Consider the following 14,603-nt stretch of genomic DNA (forward strand, 5'->3'; position numbering starts at 1 on the left):
GTTTACCGGAAAAATGCTCACCACTACTACCACTCTCTTTTTTATTAAGTGTGCATTCTCACCTCTCATTGAACGTCGGTGGTATAACGGAGATGGTAACGGGGTGGTTTAATGGTGATTTATGAGTGGAGAAAAAATGGTGATTTTATTTTTGTGAAAAGAGGAAGAAGATAAAGATGGAGATGAGGAAGAAGAACGGTGGTGGAGAAAGGATGGACAATGACGGGTGGAGGAAAGTAATGGTTTTTTTTTTCGATGGTTGGACGGCGGTCAGATGGAGGTGGTGACCGGACGAAGGTGGTGGCGGCTAGCTAATCATTTAAGTTTACAATTTTATTTTATTTTTCACTTAAGTTCTTTTTTTAATAACTTTTTAACCCCTCTGCCACATGTCACTTTTTAATTGGTCATTTTGTCACGTCACCGCGAGTGTAATACACACATTTTATAATTTTTGCTGATTGTAAAAAAGGTGTCTAAATGATACAAATTCGGAGGGATTTAGGTGTTCAATCGGAACAAGCGTCAGTTTAGGTGGTCATGAGGAATATGTGGACAAGTTTGGGGCCTGTCTATGACTTTGGCCTTTTTATTATATATATATATATATATTTGGTTCATATAGCACGGTTACTGACTAAAATGGGATATCACTAAGGGAGCTGGACCTGTGGCGCCATGACCTTCACGATCTACATGTATAGTCATTCATTCAAGGCTTCGTGTAAGAGTTAAGTAGAATTATCTTGTCAGCATACAATAATGAAATGATGGCTTTAACCAAATATAGGAGTCATGTTGATTTGAGTTTTTCTTTATATACTAACTCAATATTGGGTTTTTATAGATAAAAGGTTAAAAACAAATGCTATCAAGCTATTGCAGTTACTACATAGAAAGAAGACACTTCGGAACGACTGTTGAAAGAGAGACATTAAAACAGTATAGCTGGACGAAATTTTCTCAAAATAGGTGTTGTTGTAACGTGGCCATCTCAGTAATACGTTCGATGAGCCAGTTGCCTTGGTGTGGCTTCCATCTTGAAGGTCTTCGAGCTGGGCTTATGCCGGAGAGAGACATGATTTATGTTGAAGAGTTCAATTATAATACTAATCCATTGCAATAGTTGATGGTAGAAAAATGAAGAAATATTTAATTACTGGAGAAAAAAATTCTTTCATCAGAATAATAACTCTTTTTTTAAAGCAAAATCACATACAAACTCAGAAGTCAGAACTGTATTCTCAAACACTGTCAAACTAAATATAACGCACAAAACGATGTTTGACACGGGATAACATGAAAGGTTCATGAACGGCCATGAGAAAAAGTGAATTCTTATGGCACAACCTTGTTTTACAATCTTGAACCTGTACTCCGAAACACTCAGTAGACAACAAAACCACGAGTGAAATTGGTGGAATTCAGGATATTATGTACTAGTGAGGGCCTAGGCAAACGGATAATGAGGAAAAGAGCCAAAAGCCAGCAAAAACACAACTTTTAACATGGTAAGCAACCTGCAACGCTACTACTAATATGGTGATTTATTTTTTTTCATCATACTACTAAGATGGTGATAATATACATTAAACTGAACCACGGAAGGAAAATATGAATTACAATTAATTAAAACCATAACAGAATGACATAGTACGATTGTTCTCTCTAGATATTACAATGATATATGCATCCCCAGCAAAATAGAGATGAAAATTCGTTGCTTGAATTGATGGCATAAATAATAATAGCGGAAGTTCTTAAGATACGATCCCACATATTTCCTTGAGCTCTTCACAGTCTCAACCGTGAGTGTTGACAGCTTCCCAAACTAAATTCTTTGGGACTGACTTGGTCAAATCCCGAGCCTGCAAAGCTGCGGCTCTGAGGGTGTCAATGGTCAAAACATTAGCCTTCAAGAAGGAGACACAATTGTAAGGTAAACCATGCTTTTTGCAAAGGTCTATCACGAACGGTGAAACTTTCCTCAGTTGGGATCTTGGTAATCTAGGAAACAAATGATGCTCAATCTGAAACTGCAATCCACCATGAAACCAATCCATCCAACTGGGGCATGATATGTCAAGAGATCCATTAGTTTGCTTCTCAAACCAATCATTTCCTTTAGGTGGTGCAACGTAAACGTCGGATGAGAAATGGTTCAAACAGAATTGAACATGTTGAATTCCAGTCACTGTGAAACTAGCAAGAACAAACATAATTCTTTCACCCCAATTTGGCAAGCATGAAACAAGCAATGGATACCAAATCCAGAATGAAACCACCCCCAAAAGCTCCTGAACTCGATAGGGCACATTTTTCTTGGATAACAACAATATGAATGACTGTGCAAACAAATTGAGTCTAGCTAAACACATGACAGGATAAAAAGTCCAATGCTGATTACTAACCAAGAACCTAGTAAAAGAATCAAAATTCATCTTCCTATCATAAAAATAAGAAGTGAGTGAGCTGAAAAACTTGGAAGATACCGCAAAGAAAGGCATGTGTTGAAGATCAGGGTCATATTCAAGACTGTTGCAAGCAATGTGATGAGCATTGTGGTTCCACTTCCACCAAGCAATGCTAATTCCAGCAAGGCAATTCCCAGTAAGTACTTGAGCAAATCTGTTGAGCCCTTTGGTGCTCATTACTTTATAATGCCCTGAATCATGACCAATCCATCCACTCTGAATCCAAAATAATCCCATCAAGCCACCACTTATCAAATGTGCTAACACACCTTGGCAAAACAAGATTCCATAAATACTCATGGAAAACGACATTGCCATCAAACACATGGTGAATAAACAAACATGGCCTTTCTTTTCAAACAACCCAAGTTTAGTGAACTCAGAAACAAGCCTTCTATAATCTTTAGACACCTCAGAAGCAGAATAATCTTTAAGGTAAAACCCAGTAAAGAACTTATCAAGATACTGCCAAGCAGTAGCAGGATGGTATGCAACAAATGCATCAGTAACATCCTGGCCAGCAAGATTTAACAGTGGGAAATCACCACCAGGGTGTTCTTTAATCCAATCTGATACATCATAAACCTTACCCTGAATGGATATCCATAGATCCCCTGGTTTGTTGTGATTCTTGAGATCCTCACTAGTCATGTACTTTCTTGAATCTGCCATAAGAAAAGATGCTAGAAAAGAGATCTGAGAAAGACCCTTTTCTATATTCTGCTCAAAAAGAAAAACAGAAGATTCAAGATTTGTTAGACCACAAGAAAAAAAAAATGTAATCTTGAATTGAGATTTTCTGATCTCTCTACTCTACCCTTTTATTTTTGTGCGAATATATTGATGACACATTGTGGGGATATGCAAGGAGGCGCCACAGAACAATTTTTTTTCTTTTTTCAAATTAGATTAGATGGATATATTTGTGTTTGAGAAAATTAGCACGTTTCCCTTGTCAGTGTGAGTTTATGTGGAGACTGAAGTGTTGAGGGGAGCTGTTCGAAAGACCTGTCTCATCCTAGATATTTTCTTGGGTAAACGGAGGGGGGTGTGGGGTGGGGAGGTGCAGATTCTTGGAACATAGTGGCAATGGGCCTTGGTGGGGTAGGCATTGAGATCTGGAAACTATTTGCAAGATTAGTACGAGGGTTACGGGAATCCGCGACTTAAATAGCACAAAAAACAAAGTTGAATTAAATTAGTAAAAAAAAAAGAACATAAGTAGTATTCACGCACGAAATTTATGTGTGAAAGGATCAAACTGCAAAAACATAATTTTTGACCTTTCAAACACGAATTTTGTGCGTGAATGGGGTCATCCAATTTTCTCCCTGGATGAGGTCATCAAAAAGAATTTTGAAAAAGAACAGTAGTACGTATGGACCACTTTCACGCACACATTTTGTGCGTTAATGGTGTGGCTTTTTTTTTTTTTTTTTGCGTTAACTTTCCAATCACTTTTTTTTCATGCTTTGGGCAAAGATTAGTCATGTTTTAAAATCCCAAAATATCAATATTTTATATAAAACTTAATATCTTTTTTTGCGTACAATAATATCGGCTCATTACATCAAGTCCACCTAAACGTTTGGATCATCGTTTTAGGGGTTCTAAAGTGCCCCGAAGCAAGTTTTGAAACTTGTAATATTTATAAGGTTTTGATTTAAGTGTTTTATTATATTTGAATGTACAAATTTAAATATTTGATTTAATAATAATTCATCCTAATTTGTTCCTGAAAGTGAAAAAATTATATTTAATTAGTATAGACCTCTCGTTTGGATGAATTATTATTAAATCAAATATTTAAATTTGTACATTCAAATATAATAAAACACTTAAATCAAAACCTTATAAATATTACAAGTTTCAAAACTTGTTTCGGGGCACTTTAGAACCCCTAAAACGACGATCCAAACGTTTAGGTGGACTTGATGTAATGAGCCGACATTATTGTACGCAAAAAAAGATATTAAGTTTTATATAAAATATTGATATTTTGGGATTTTAAAACATGATTAATCTTTGCCCAAAGTATGAAAAAAAAGTGATTGAAAAGGTAACGCAAAAAAAAAAAAAAAAACCACACCATTAACGCACAAAATGTGTGCGTGAAAGTGGTCCATACATACTACTGTTCTTTTTCAAAATTCTTTTTGATTACCTCATCCAGGGAGAAAATTGGATGACCCCATTCACGCACAAAATTCGTGCGTGAAAGGTCAAAAACTATGTTTTTGCAGTTTGGTCCTTTCACGCATGAATTTCGTGCGTGAATACTACTTATGTTCTTTTTTCTTTTTTTTTTTGTACTAATTTGGTTTAACGTTTTTTTTTTTTTGTGCTATTTAAGTCGCGGATTCTCAGGGTATGTTTTGTAGGTTGTTGTCAAGATGCAATTTTCGGTTTAATACTCTCCATATATTTGTAGCCTGTAGGGTATATAACTTGTCCTTTTGATCTCTGAAATATCAACAAATTTAAATGTTTTAGATACTCAATCAATGTAGAGTAATTTTTATTTAAGCATATTTAACCTTCTGAATGTGCGGTATTAATTCTTTCTCTTGTTATAATAAATTTAATAAATCATTAACTATTAAATCATTTAGCTACGCGTGTTTAATATTAAATTGGCATAATACATAACACAGGCCCTCAAACTTGGCGTCAACTAGCAAGTATGTCCTCCAACTTTGGTTGCGCACAAATAGACACCTCAACTTGTATAAAGTTGAACACGTAAATACAAATGTTGACGTGTCACATAAATTTCGGAGGAACCACGTTAGTGTCACGTCAACGTCACATCATCATTTGTGCTTACTTGTTCAACTTTATACAAGTTGAAGTGCCTACCAGTGGTCACCCAAAATTGGAGGGCATACTTGCCGGCTGAGGCCAAATTTGAGAGTCTGTTTATGTATTATGCCTATTAAATTTGTATTGTTATTCTTATATTGAGGATATGGCTTAAAAAATAACATTTTCTTATATTAATTTCTCGGCACGTGTGTTGCACGTGTATGCCAAGTCATGGAAGATACAATTTTGTAGATAATATCAATATTATTAAAATAAAGTTTTGAGTAAGTAACCATACACAAAAGAGTAAAGTACAAATTTTAGTGAATAATTAATGTGAATTGATGTATGGTGATCTGTTTATCGAGGCTAAGATGATTTTATATCATTTGTACCTACACAGATGAACAATCAAATAAAGTACATCTGATATATTTTTAATTATTTGATTTTATGAGACACAAAAAATAATGAAATGTATCTCAACCAATACTCCTTTCAGACAATATTCCTGATGAAATTCAGCTCTGTCTTGAATACTATAGTCTATTGTCATAATATCCCTGTTGAAAGCGCAACGTAAAATTAGTTATGTGAGAAAACATAAGTGTAGAAAAATTGTTTTGGGACGAATTAAAAAGGAGATCCTTTATTTTTAGTCGGAGAAAATTGAATTCTTGGAATAAACACGTATTGCTTGCTAGCATATATATTGACCAGTTATAATTTCTTCACATTTGACTTGATTGTCTCAATTAATGAAAGTGCAAAATGTTAGGAATTTCACTATAAATATTTCAACGTCAATCATTGAAAGTGCAAAGTATTCTTGTGGTTGGGTGTTTCTGGCAAAAAGTACTGAAATAACCATCCATATACTTACCCTCTCTAGGATAAGATTCGCATAAATCAAAGGCATTGAAAGGCATGTTCATGTCTATTATTTGAATGACCTCTTCTTCAATTGTCTCTAGTAAAATGCACCGAGTATCTTGTGAGGGATTATTGCCATTTTTAAAAATTGAATAGTTGTAACTGTTGGCTTGGAGCGGCTTGTAGGTTTTATTTAAAATTTTAATTCTATAAGTAAAGTAGTTTTGCTATTAAAAAGGGTATTAAAGTATTTAACTTATTATTTTTAGGGTCCCACTTTTATTAATAAATACTATTAATTAATATATATAAGGGCCAAAAACACATTTTAGTTAATTCAAGGTTAAAAATGTGTAATTAAGTATCACAAGAATCAAAATTTAAATATGTCAATGGCTAAGGGTAAGGGATAAGAAATGCAAATAGCAAAAATAATAACTGTAATTATGTAAATTAAGTGTCCATTATATGGAAATAGATTTCTTTTAAAGTTCTCTCCAGTATATTCAAACGACTTGTTGACAAAAGATAGCTTTGAAAATTAAGATTCTAATAGCGAGTTAGTCATACTGTTGGATCAAGGACTTCGTTGTTCTTTTCACCATAAAGGACTTCCACTAAGAAAATAAACTATTGCGTTTGAAGAATTACCGACAGCGATTTGAAACTTTGTGCAAATAAATTGTTTACTTGTCATGAGTGAAGGTACATAACTATCTATATTCACGTGCCAAATTTAGCACAAATCGGTATCTTCTGACACATAATAGCTGGGAGAGCACCAGAACATAAATCTGGAAAACAATTCCACATTGGTGAGATTTAAATTTGGAACTTTCTGGTTTTAACTCGGAACACCTTTATATTGACTGTTAGTTTTAAGGCACTAACATAATATAATTTTGTAGTTTAAGGCACTAACACAATATAATTTTGAACTTTTTGGTCTTATTTGTTTACTGAAAATAATGGTTTTGGTCTTCTTTATTTCAATTTCAATCTTATCATATTTAACCAAGCACATTAGTTACAATTAAACAAAGTGAGGAACTGTAGTCCAAATATAAGCTCCAACGGATTGTCTAACAATTATAGAGGCAGCATGGGATAAATAATTATCTGCACTACATGTATACACTAAATTAGTGAAGTTAACTTTAGATGTTAAAAAGTCAAGTTAAAATACATGTCGCTTAACCATGGTCTACTGATAAATGCGTATATAAAACACATTTATATCTTGCATTCATTGATTCGATGTAAACACTTGGTGTAAGTAAGACTGTAGCATGTGTAATCTGCGAATTCTTTTTTTAGAAGTAAACAAACTAGTTTCTTCATTTATTATTCGGAAAAGGGTCAAATATACCCATGTATTATGAGAAAAGATTTAAATATACCCTTTGTTATACTTTGGGTCCAAATATACCCCTATCGTTATACTATTGGTTCAAATATACCCCTCATCCGTTAAGTTTGTTCAAGTTGGACATCCAATCCTACGTGGCATTGACATTTGATGAGGTGGATACCACGTGGCATGTCATCTTAGCACCCCTAACTAATTTTACTCCTTCCCTCTATTTGTTCTTTTACCACTAAAATTTTCTTTCCCGCCACCATTGCCGTCATCTTTGTGGGGAATAGCAAAAAGAAAAAGACGGATAGGTTTTTTACTACAGGTTCCTTTTACCCAGAGAGGTTTCTCAATTCTGTCCCAAACTTTGCTTAATACAATAAATAACTAAAGAGAAGAGAAAAAAATGTTAACGGGTGAATTTACATTCTAGGAATTCAAAATGTTGTACAGAAAGAAGGCAAAAACACCGGTTTCTTCATCTCAGGTAATTCAATCTGACTTATCTTTTCCCCATCCCCGGTCTACATTTGAATTATGGTGATTTGCTTGCAGTATTAATGGTGACAGTGTTACACCATTGCTTGCGGTGTTAGGCTGTTAGCGGTAATGGTGGCAGGGGCGAAGAAAATTTTAGTTGTAAAAGAATAAATAGAGGGAAGGGGTAAAATTAGTTAGGGGTGCTGAGATGGCATGCCACTTGGCATCCACCTCATCAAATATCAATGCCACGTAGGATTGGATGTCTAACTTGAACAAACTTAACGGATATGGGTATATTTGAACCAATAGTATAATGGTAGGGGTATATTTGAATTCAAAATATAACGAGGGTATATTTAAATCTTTTCTCATAGTATAGGGTATATTTGACCTTTTTCCGTTTATTATTTATAATCATGGAGTCAGGGTCATCTTGCATATACTTGGATGACTTTCACATGATACCTCCTATCTTCCATCAACACAAATAATGAGTAACTTTGTCTACCAAGATCTGAATAGATGAAAAGAGATTACCAATATTATCTCCAGTGGAGTTTGAACCAGAGACCTACGATAATCTGGTTTCTTTTTGAACATTCTTTAGTGAATGGATCAAATCATCCACCTTATCTGATTAAAGGTCGAATTTACTAATTTGAATATGACAGAAACAAAAGTCTAAATAAAACTGTAATTAAAGGATTAAAATCGTTATCTTTTGTCTACTTATTGACAGCTATCCGTTAGCAGCTAGGGTGGGAAAACAATATTCCCTCACCTTTTGAATGGGAAGGAAATCTCCTTTGAACCAAAATTAAAATTAAAAATTCCTTGCCAGAATTAACAAAATGTCATTACTATCCCTTGTTGGAGGGAAAACATTAAGGATTATAATATGATTAAGTTTTTCATCCAAAGTGAAACACGTCTTAAATAATGTAGATTATTACAACAGTGTATAAATTTAGGCCATATGAAGTGATATTGTTAAGTGCGTAATCATATTATTTCATGATAAAAACTTCCTTCGTTCACTTTTACTTGTCCACTTTTGACTATACACACCCCTTAAGAAACAATAAATGAAGTGCATAATTTACCAATGTATTCATATTAATTGGTGCATATTTTTATTGGATTTGAAAAATGATTTGAAGTGAGTATTTAATACTATGGCTAAAACAGAAAAAAAGAAATTGTTTTGTCTTGATATGCTACAAGTGACAAGTAAAAGTAAAATTTATATTTAGAATACTGGACAAGTAAAAGTGAACGGAAGGAGTAATTTGCAATGCAAATAGAGGAACATTGCTTCGGTTAGTAGTGGAGCCAGAAATTTAATGTAGGGAATTCAACTTCCATAAAAATAAATTATACCAGGCTTGTTTCGAGTCAAGGAAATTCAACTCTTGTATTTATTATGTATTTTAATATTTTTGACTTGTAATATACATGTATAATAAGTAAATTCTTTGAGCAAGGGGTATCATAATTCATTTGAACCCCTTAGCTGGCTTCAATGTGGCTCTGCCACTGGATTCACTAGGCATGAATTTCGTTGAGAGATGTTTACGATCAAGAACGACAGGTACATAGATAAACAGTTAATCTATCCAACTGTTAAAAATAGCTTGAGTAGAAAACATAACTTCTCCCAAAGATGTTGATTGCATGTGCAATCGAGATCCTTTATGTGATGTTACCGAAGAAGTTTAAATTTGATTCAGTCTCGCTATTTTGAACATGTATTTTTATTTTATTTATGACTCTTATGATTAAAACATTTGATTTGTGCAAAATGCAAGTGTTAAGTGGGAATAAATATTTTTCAAAGCGGAATTCTTTAATTTGCACGAAGATCCTTGAAAATATAGCGATTGCGTATAAGCTTTTATGCTGCAAAAATATCTTCAATTCTTTAGTGATTTGTGCTCTGAGATGCTTTTCTTGAAGCAACAAAAGAAAAAATCATCTAAACATACACGTAGCCATGGAAGATGGGGACATACACATGTGCTGTTGGTCCTTTCCAAAACATAATTTAGGTAATTCAAAGCTGAGACCTAAATTTCATCACAATTGCAACAGCATGGCATCAAGTTTCAAAAAAAATAGAAATTCCCTCATTTGAGGTTTAGTAATTAAGTTCATAATATGAGGTATTCAAAAACATACCGATTATGGTCTGTTTTTCCCCCATTCTGTGAGACTCTGACCAAAATAAGTTACAAAACTTTGTAACTATTGTTGTCTTGCACAAATGAAATAGAACCCGCATGTTGCAAGTTTTATTTCACCATTTCTTTTTGGGTTGATTATTAGTAGAAGGATCGATTGTAATTATGTCTAAGAGGGTTTCATATTTTAACCAAGATAAGTAAAATAGACTAAGGGTTATTTGACAAACTAGAACATCAAAAGTGGTCGTCAAAACACCGTTTGGAGTGACAGCATTGAAGAAAAATTAAGCTAAATATTAAATAGCCGTCCACCCAACCACTTAAATTAAAAATAGTTGACGAATTTATAATATATGTATAATTCATGTATAGTATGCATATAACTGTGTATAATCAATAGATAATTCATTATACCTGCAACTAAAATTTAAGATGTCTAAATTCAATATCTAGTAATTCAAGCTCGTTGTTTGTAATTTACGAGCAGAGTAGCGTGAATTTGGACTCGAAATTGAGGAACGCTAGCCTAAGTGGATCAAGAATGATTCCGAACTTTAGCCTCATCTGGTAAAACTTGCAGATCGAGAAACACTTTAGAAGGAGGACAATAAATTTAAACTCAATCATCTGAATGCATATGTTTCATGGTTCTGCCTTACATCGGTTGTCAGGCATTGAACCCTCTCTTGAGTCCATGAGGAACACATTTTTTTTTTTTTTGGGAAAAGGTTCAAATTTGCCCCTATATTAATTTAGTACTTGTTCAAGCAGGCTCGTGCTAAGCGTGAGTCCAAACTCAAAATTTAAAAGTCTTCATTTCAGTTAGTATAATATAATTTGTATTCCATTTTTCAATTGCATAATTAATTTACGGCAGTAGCACGTTCATAATGCCTTGTCGATAAGTTCTCAGAAGAATCAAAGTTTCTTATCACATAATTAGATAATCTCTAAAAAATGATATTTTTATGAAGAAGCAGATTTGGAAGGGAATTAGCAAACAATAAAGGGACATACACGTGATTCGATATTTTACAAACTAAAATGATTTGCAGCATGTAAATAATTATAACTCGGTGAAGATTATAAATTGAGACCATTTGACATTTTTATGAATTGTGAGCCTATAATTTTTTAGCTATATATAGAATCAGATTTCCTTTGGTGTTCATTAATATATTCACTATGAATTTCATGTGGCAAGGACTTATGCTTGTTAAATGTGGTGACTTAAGCTTAGTTTTAGATGAAAGTCATAAATATATAACCTCATATAATAATCACCAAACTTCATGATATATAGTTTTACCCCTTCTCTTTTTCCTTTTCTTCATTTAATGTTCTTGTCTTTTTTCTCCCCTTAAAATTATGTCAGTTTGTTAATTCTTAATAATATTGATACGCTCTTGATTAATCTGCTAAAAGTTATCGCACTAACATCAATTGTAGTACTAATTTCTGAATTAACATATTTTTAACATTGTTAACTATAAAGTTGAGATTTGTAAAGTTCAAAATGTTAAGAAACTAATATATTATGATTTTATACAAAAATTAAACTGATTGACTACGCACTATATGCAGGACACGTGGAGTATAAGCAACAACTTAAAATGTTCGTTATGATTTTATAAACTATAAATATTTAAGTACACAATTAAATTTATAATACAACAAATATGAAAAAACTAAGTTAATTTTGTTAGATATGAGCTACATAGCTCATCAACTATAAATCAACTCAATTTCCCATATCATGGAAAATTATGTATCAGGGAAAATTTGAACTTAGTACTATATTACAGAAGAAAAAAACTTAGTACTATATTTATTAGTTTTAATACTGATATTATTTTTTAGGGAAAATACACTAATATCCCGCAACGTATACTCGGATTAATTATGACGCACCCAATCTTTGTGAGCGACCTATTACCCCCCTGGCATTACTTTTTCAGTATTTTTGTGGCCTTTTTAGGCTAACGTGACACCAAAAACTTTTAATGCCCCAGTTGCACAGTGGAGAGTGTTGCACACTCTCCGCCACATCGGCGCCACGTCAGTGCCACATTGGTGCTACTTTTCCTTTCTTTTTTTCATTTGATTTTTCTTTTACTAATTATATTTACTCTAATTAACCTCTAATTAACCATTAAACCCTTCATTAATTTTATCTTCTTCATCACTAAACCCTTCTTCTTCTTCTTCTTCTTCTTCTTCTTCTTCTTCTTCATTTTGAGAAATTAATCAGCCCATATTTTTCCTCCATTAACACACACACATTCAACCCATTTTCTTCCTCCATTAACACCCACACACATTCGACCCATTTTCTTCCTCCATTAACACACACACATTCAACCCATTTTCTTCCTCCATTAACACACACATTCAATTTAATCATCAATCATAAAGAGCTTATTTTCAAGAAACATTTAGCTCATTTTCTTCCTCCATTAACACACATATTCAATTTCATCATAACCCCCCCCCCCCCCCCCCCTTCTTCTTCTTCTTCATTTCAGGCCGCCGCACCCCTCCCCCCACCTAAAAAAATAAAACTCGAGATTGTACGGATATAGCAAAGAAACAAAACCAAATACTCAAAGTTAATTGTCTTCTCTTGATCAACAAGAGCCCCAACACACACACCTACAAGACCCAGCAACACCAACAAACATAAATCCTATTTTTTTCCCCAATTTGCCTTCTTTTTTCGATTTCCCATGAGATTTATCGTTGTTTTTATCGTTGTTAGAGTGTTTACTCTCCAAGGTTGTCATTTTCGGAGCAAAATGCACAGATTTTGGAGGTGGTGGTGGATGGCGGTGGTGCTGACATGGCGGTGGTGGCTATGGTGATAATGGTGTTGATAAAGGACTCACATTTTGCTGAGATAAAGGACTCACATTTAGCATTTGGATTGGTCTCCAACTAAGCTAAATCTTCTCCAAAATCAATAAAGATTGAAGCTTTAACAATTAGGCATAAAGAATTAGGGTTTGAAAAATTGCAATTAGTAGCTTTAACAATTGAAATGTGGAAGAAAGGGAGGGTGGGTGAGAGGATAAAATATAAATAAATTTTTAAAAACTAATTTTTACTAAAATATAAAAACTATTTTTACTGCTTTCACTCGCTATTTTTAAATTATAATTTTTTTGTGCCACGTCAGCCTAAAAAGGCCACAAAAATACTTAAAAAAATAAGGCCAGGGGGTAATAGGTTGCCCGCAAAGGTTGGGTGCGTCATAATTAATCCGAATATACGTTGGGGGGGGGGGGGGGGGGGTATTTATGTATTTTCCCTATTTTTTATGTAAAAACATATTTGGCACTTATAACCACGATCATCGCAAATGGAATAAAAATTATCATGTGATAATGTGATCACACTTTTAATTTGTTTGTCTTAGTTTGACTTGAAACAAAAGTTTAATAAAAACAATTGAATTTTGTGATCTTAAACTAAAAATATGTATAATGTACTAAAAATGCACTTTAATCTTGTGGTCTTACTCTTAAACATGTCAAATTCAAAGAAAAAGAAAGTCATATGAGATGTTGAAGTTAAGGAGTAGCTAAATTAGAAAAAAGATATTTTTTTAAACAGGCTAAAAAGAAAACTAAGACCAACAAATTGAAACATAGGAGGTAATAATTTTCAAAAGGCATCAAGAGTTTAAATTAATATACAACAACGGTTTAATTAAACTGTCCCAAAAAAACTCATAAAAGTTATCATATGATATTTGTGGACAAAAGTTTAAAAAATTAAGCATCTTATGTTGATATTCTCCACGTGCCAAGTCGGTGACTAAACACCATTACATGAACGATTAAAAGTTCGACAACACATACGCATTTAAATTTTATGATTATATACGGTAAAAATCGGACTTATGCTAGACCGGGGAAATCGGGAATCGAGGGAAGAAAGAAACAAGCACGAGCATGAAGACTTTCCTTCGGACCGGAGGTATCGCACTAGAAGTGTTTGATCAGAAGAAAGCAAAGGAAATCGTTTAGTCCGGTTTCTCCATAGCCGAGTTGATTGTGGCCGTTGGTCCGGATGATCGTGGCCGTTGGTCCGGATGATCGTGGCTGTTGGTCCGTGTGATCGTGGCCGTTGGTCCATGTGATCGTGGTCGTTGGTCCGTGTGATCGTGGCCGTTGGTCCGGGTGATCAGTTATATAATTGTCACGCGTCAAGACTGTTCTGCCACATTGTACTGGCAATCGTACGGGTGTCAGACCGTACGACCCAACCTTATCCTTTTAAGGTTTTCTTTATTCAAAAGGGTTTTATGTTGTATAGAGGACCCATAAGGCAAAACTATAAATAGGAGGCATTTCCCTACTTTTAAGGGTTGCTTTTTTAGATCTACAACATTGTAATAGCAAAATATATAAAATCTCTCTCTCTCTC

At 33.8% G+C, this 14,603-nt stretch overlaps 1 protein-coding gene across 1 annotated transcript; it reads right to left on the reverse strand.

The window, feature by feature from the left end:
* Positions 1–1,501: 1,501 nt before the first annotated feature.
* Positions 1,502–3,471, reverse strand: LOC132635909 (acyl-lipid (9-3)-desaturase-like). Its single transcript, XM_060352508.1, has 2 exons — positions 3,292–3,471; positions 1,502–3,194 (listed from the first exon to the last, which is right to left on the reverse strand). Exon 2 carries the CDS (start codon positions 3,144–3,146, stop codon positions 1,803–1,805), a length of 1,344 nt encoding a protein of 447 aa, XP_060208491.1. The 5' UTR covers positions 3,147–3,194; positions 3,292–3,471; the 3' UTR covers positions 1,502–1,802.
* Positions 3,472–14,603: the final 11,132 nt, after the last annotated feature.

Source organism: Lycium barbarum, chromosome 4 (assembly GCF_019175385.1).
Source record: "Lycium barbarum isolate Lr01 chromosome 4, ASM1917538v2, whole genome shotgun sequence".
Taxonomy (NCBI): Eukaryota; Viridiplantae; Streptophyta; class Magnoliopsida; order Solanales; family Solanaceae; genus Lycium; species Lycium barbarum.

Bases quoted from the DNA above. Each gene is read 5' to 3' on its own strand.
- LOC132635909 (XM_060352508.1), bottom strand. From the start codon at position 3,146: ATGGCAGATTCAAGAAAGTACATGACTAGTGAGGATCTCAAGAATCAC.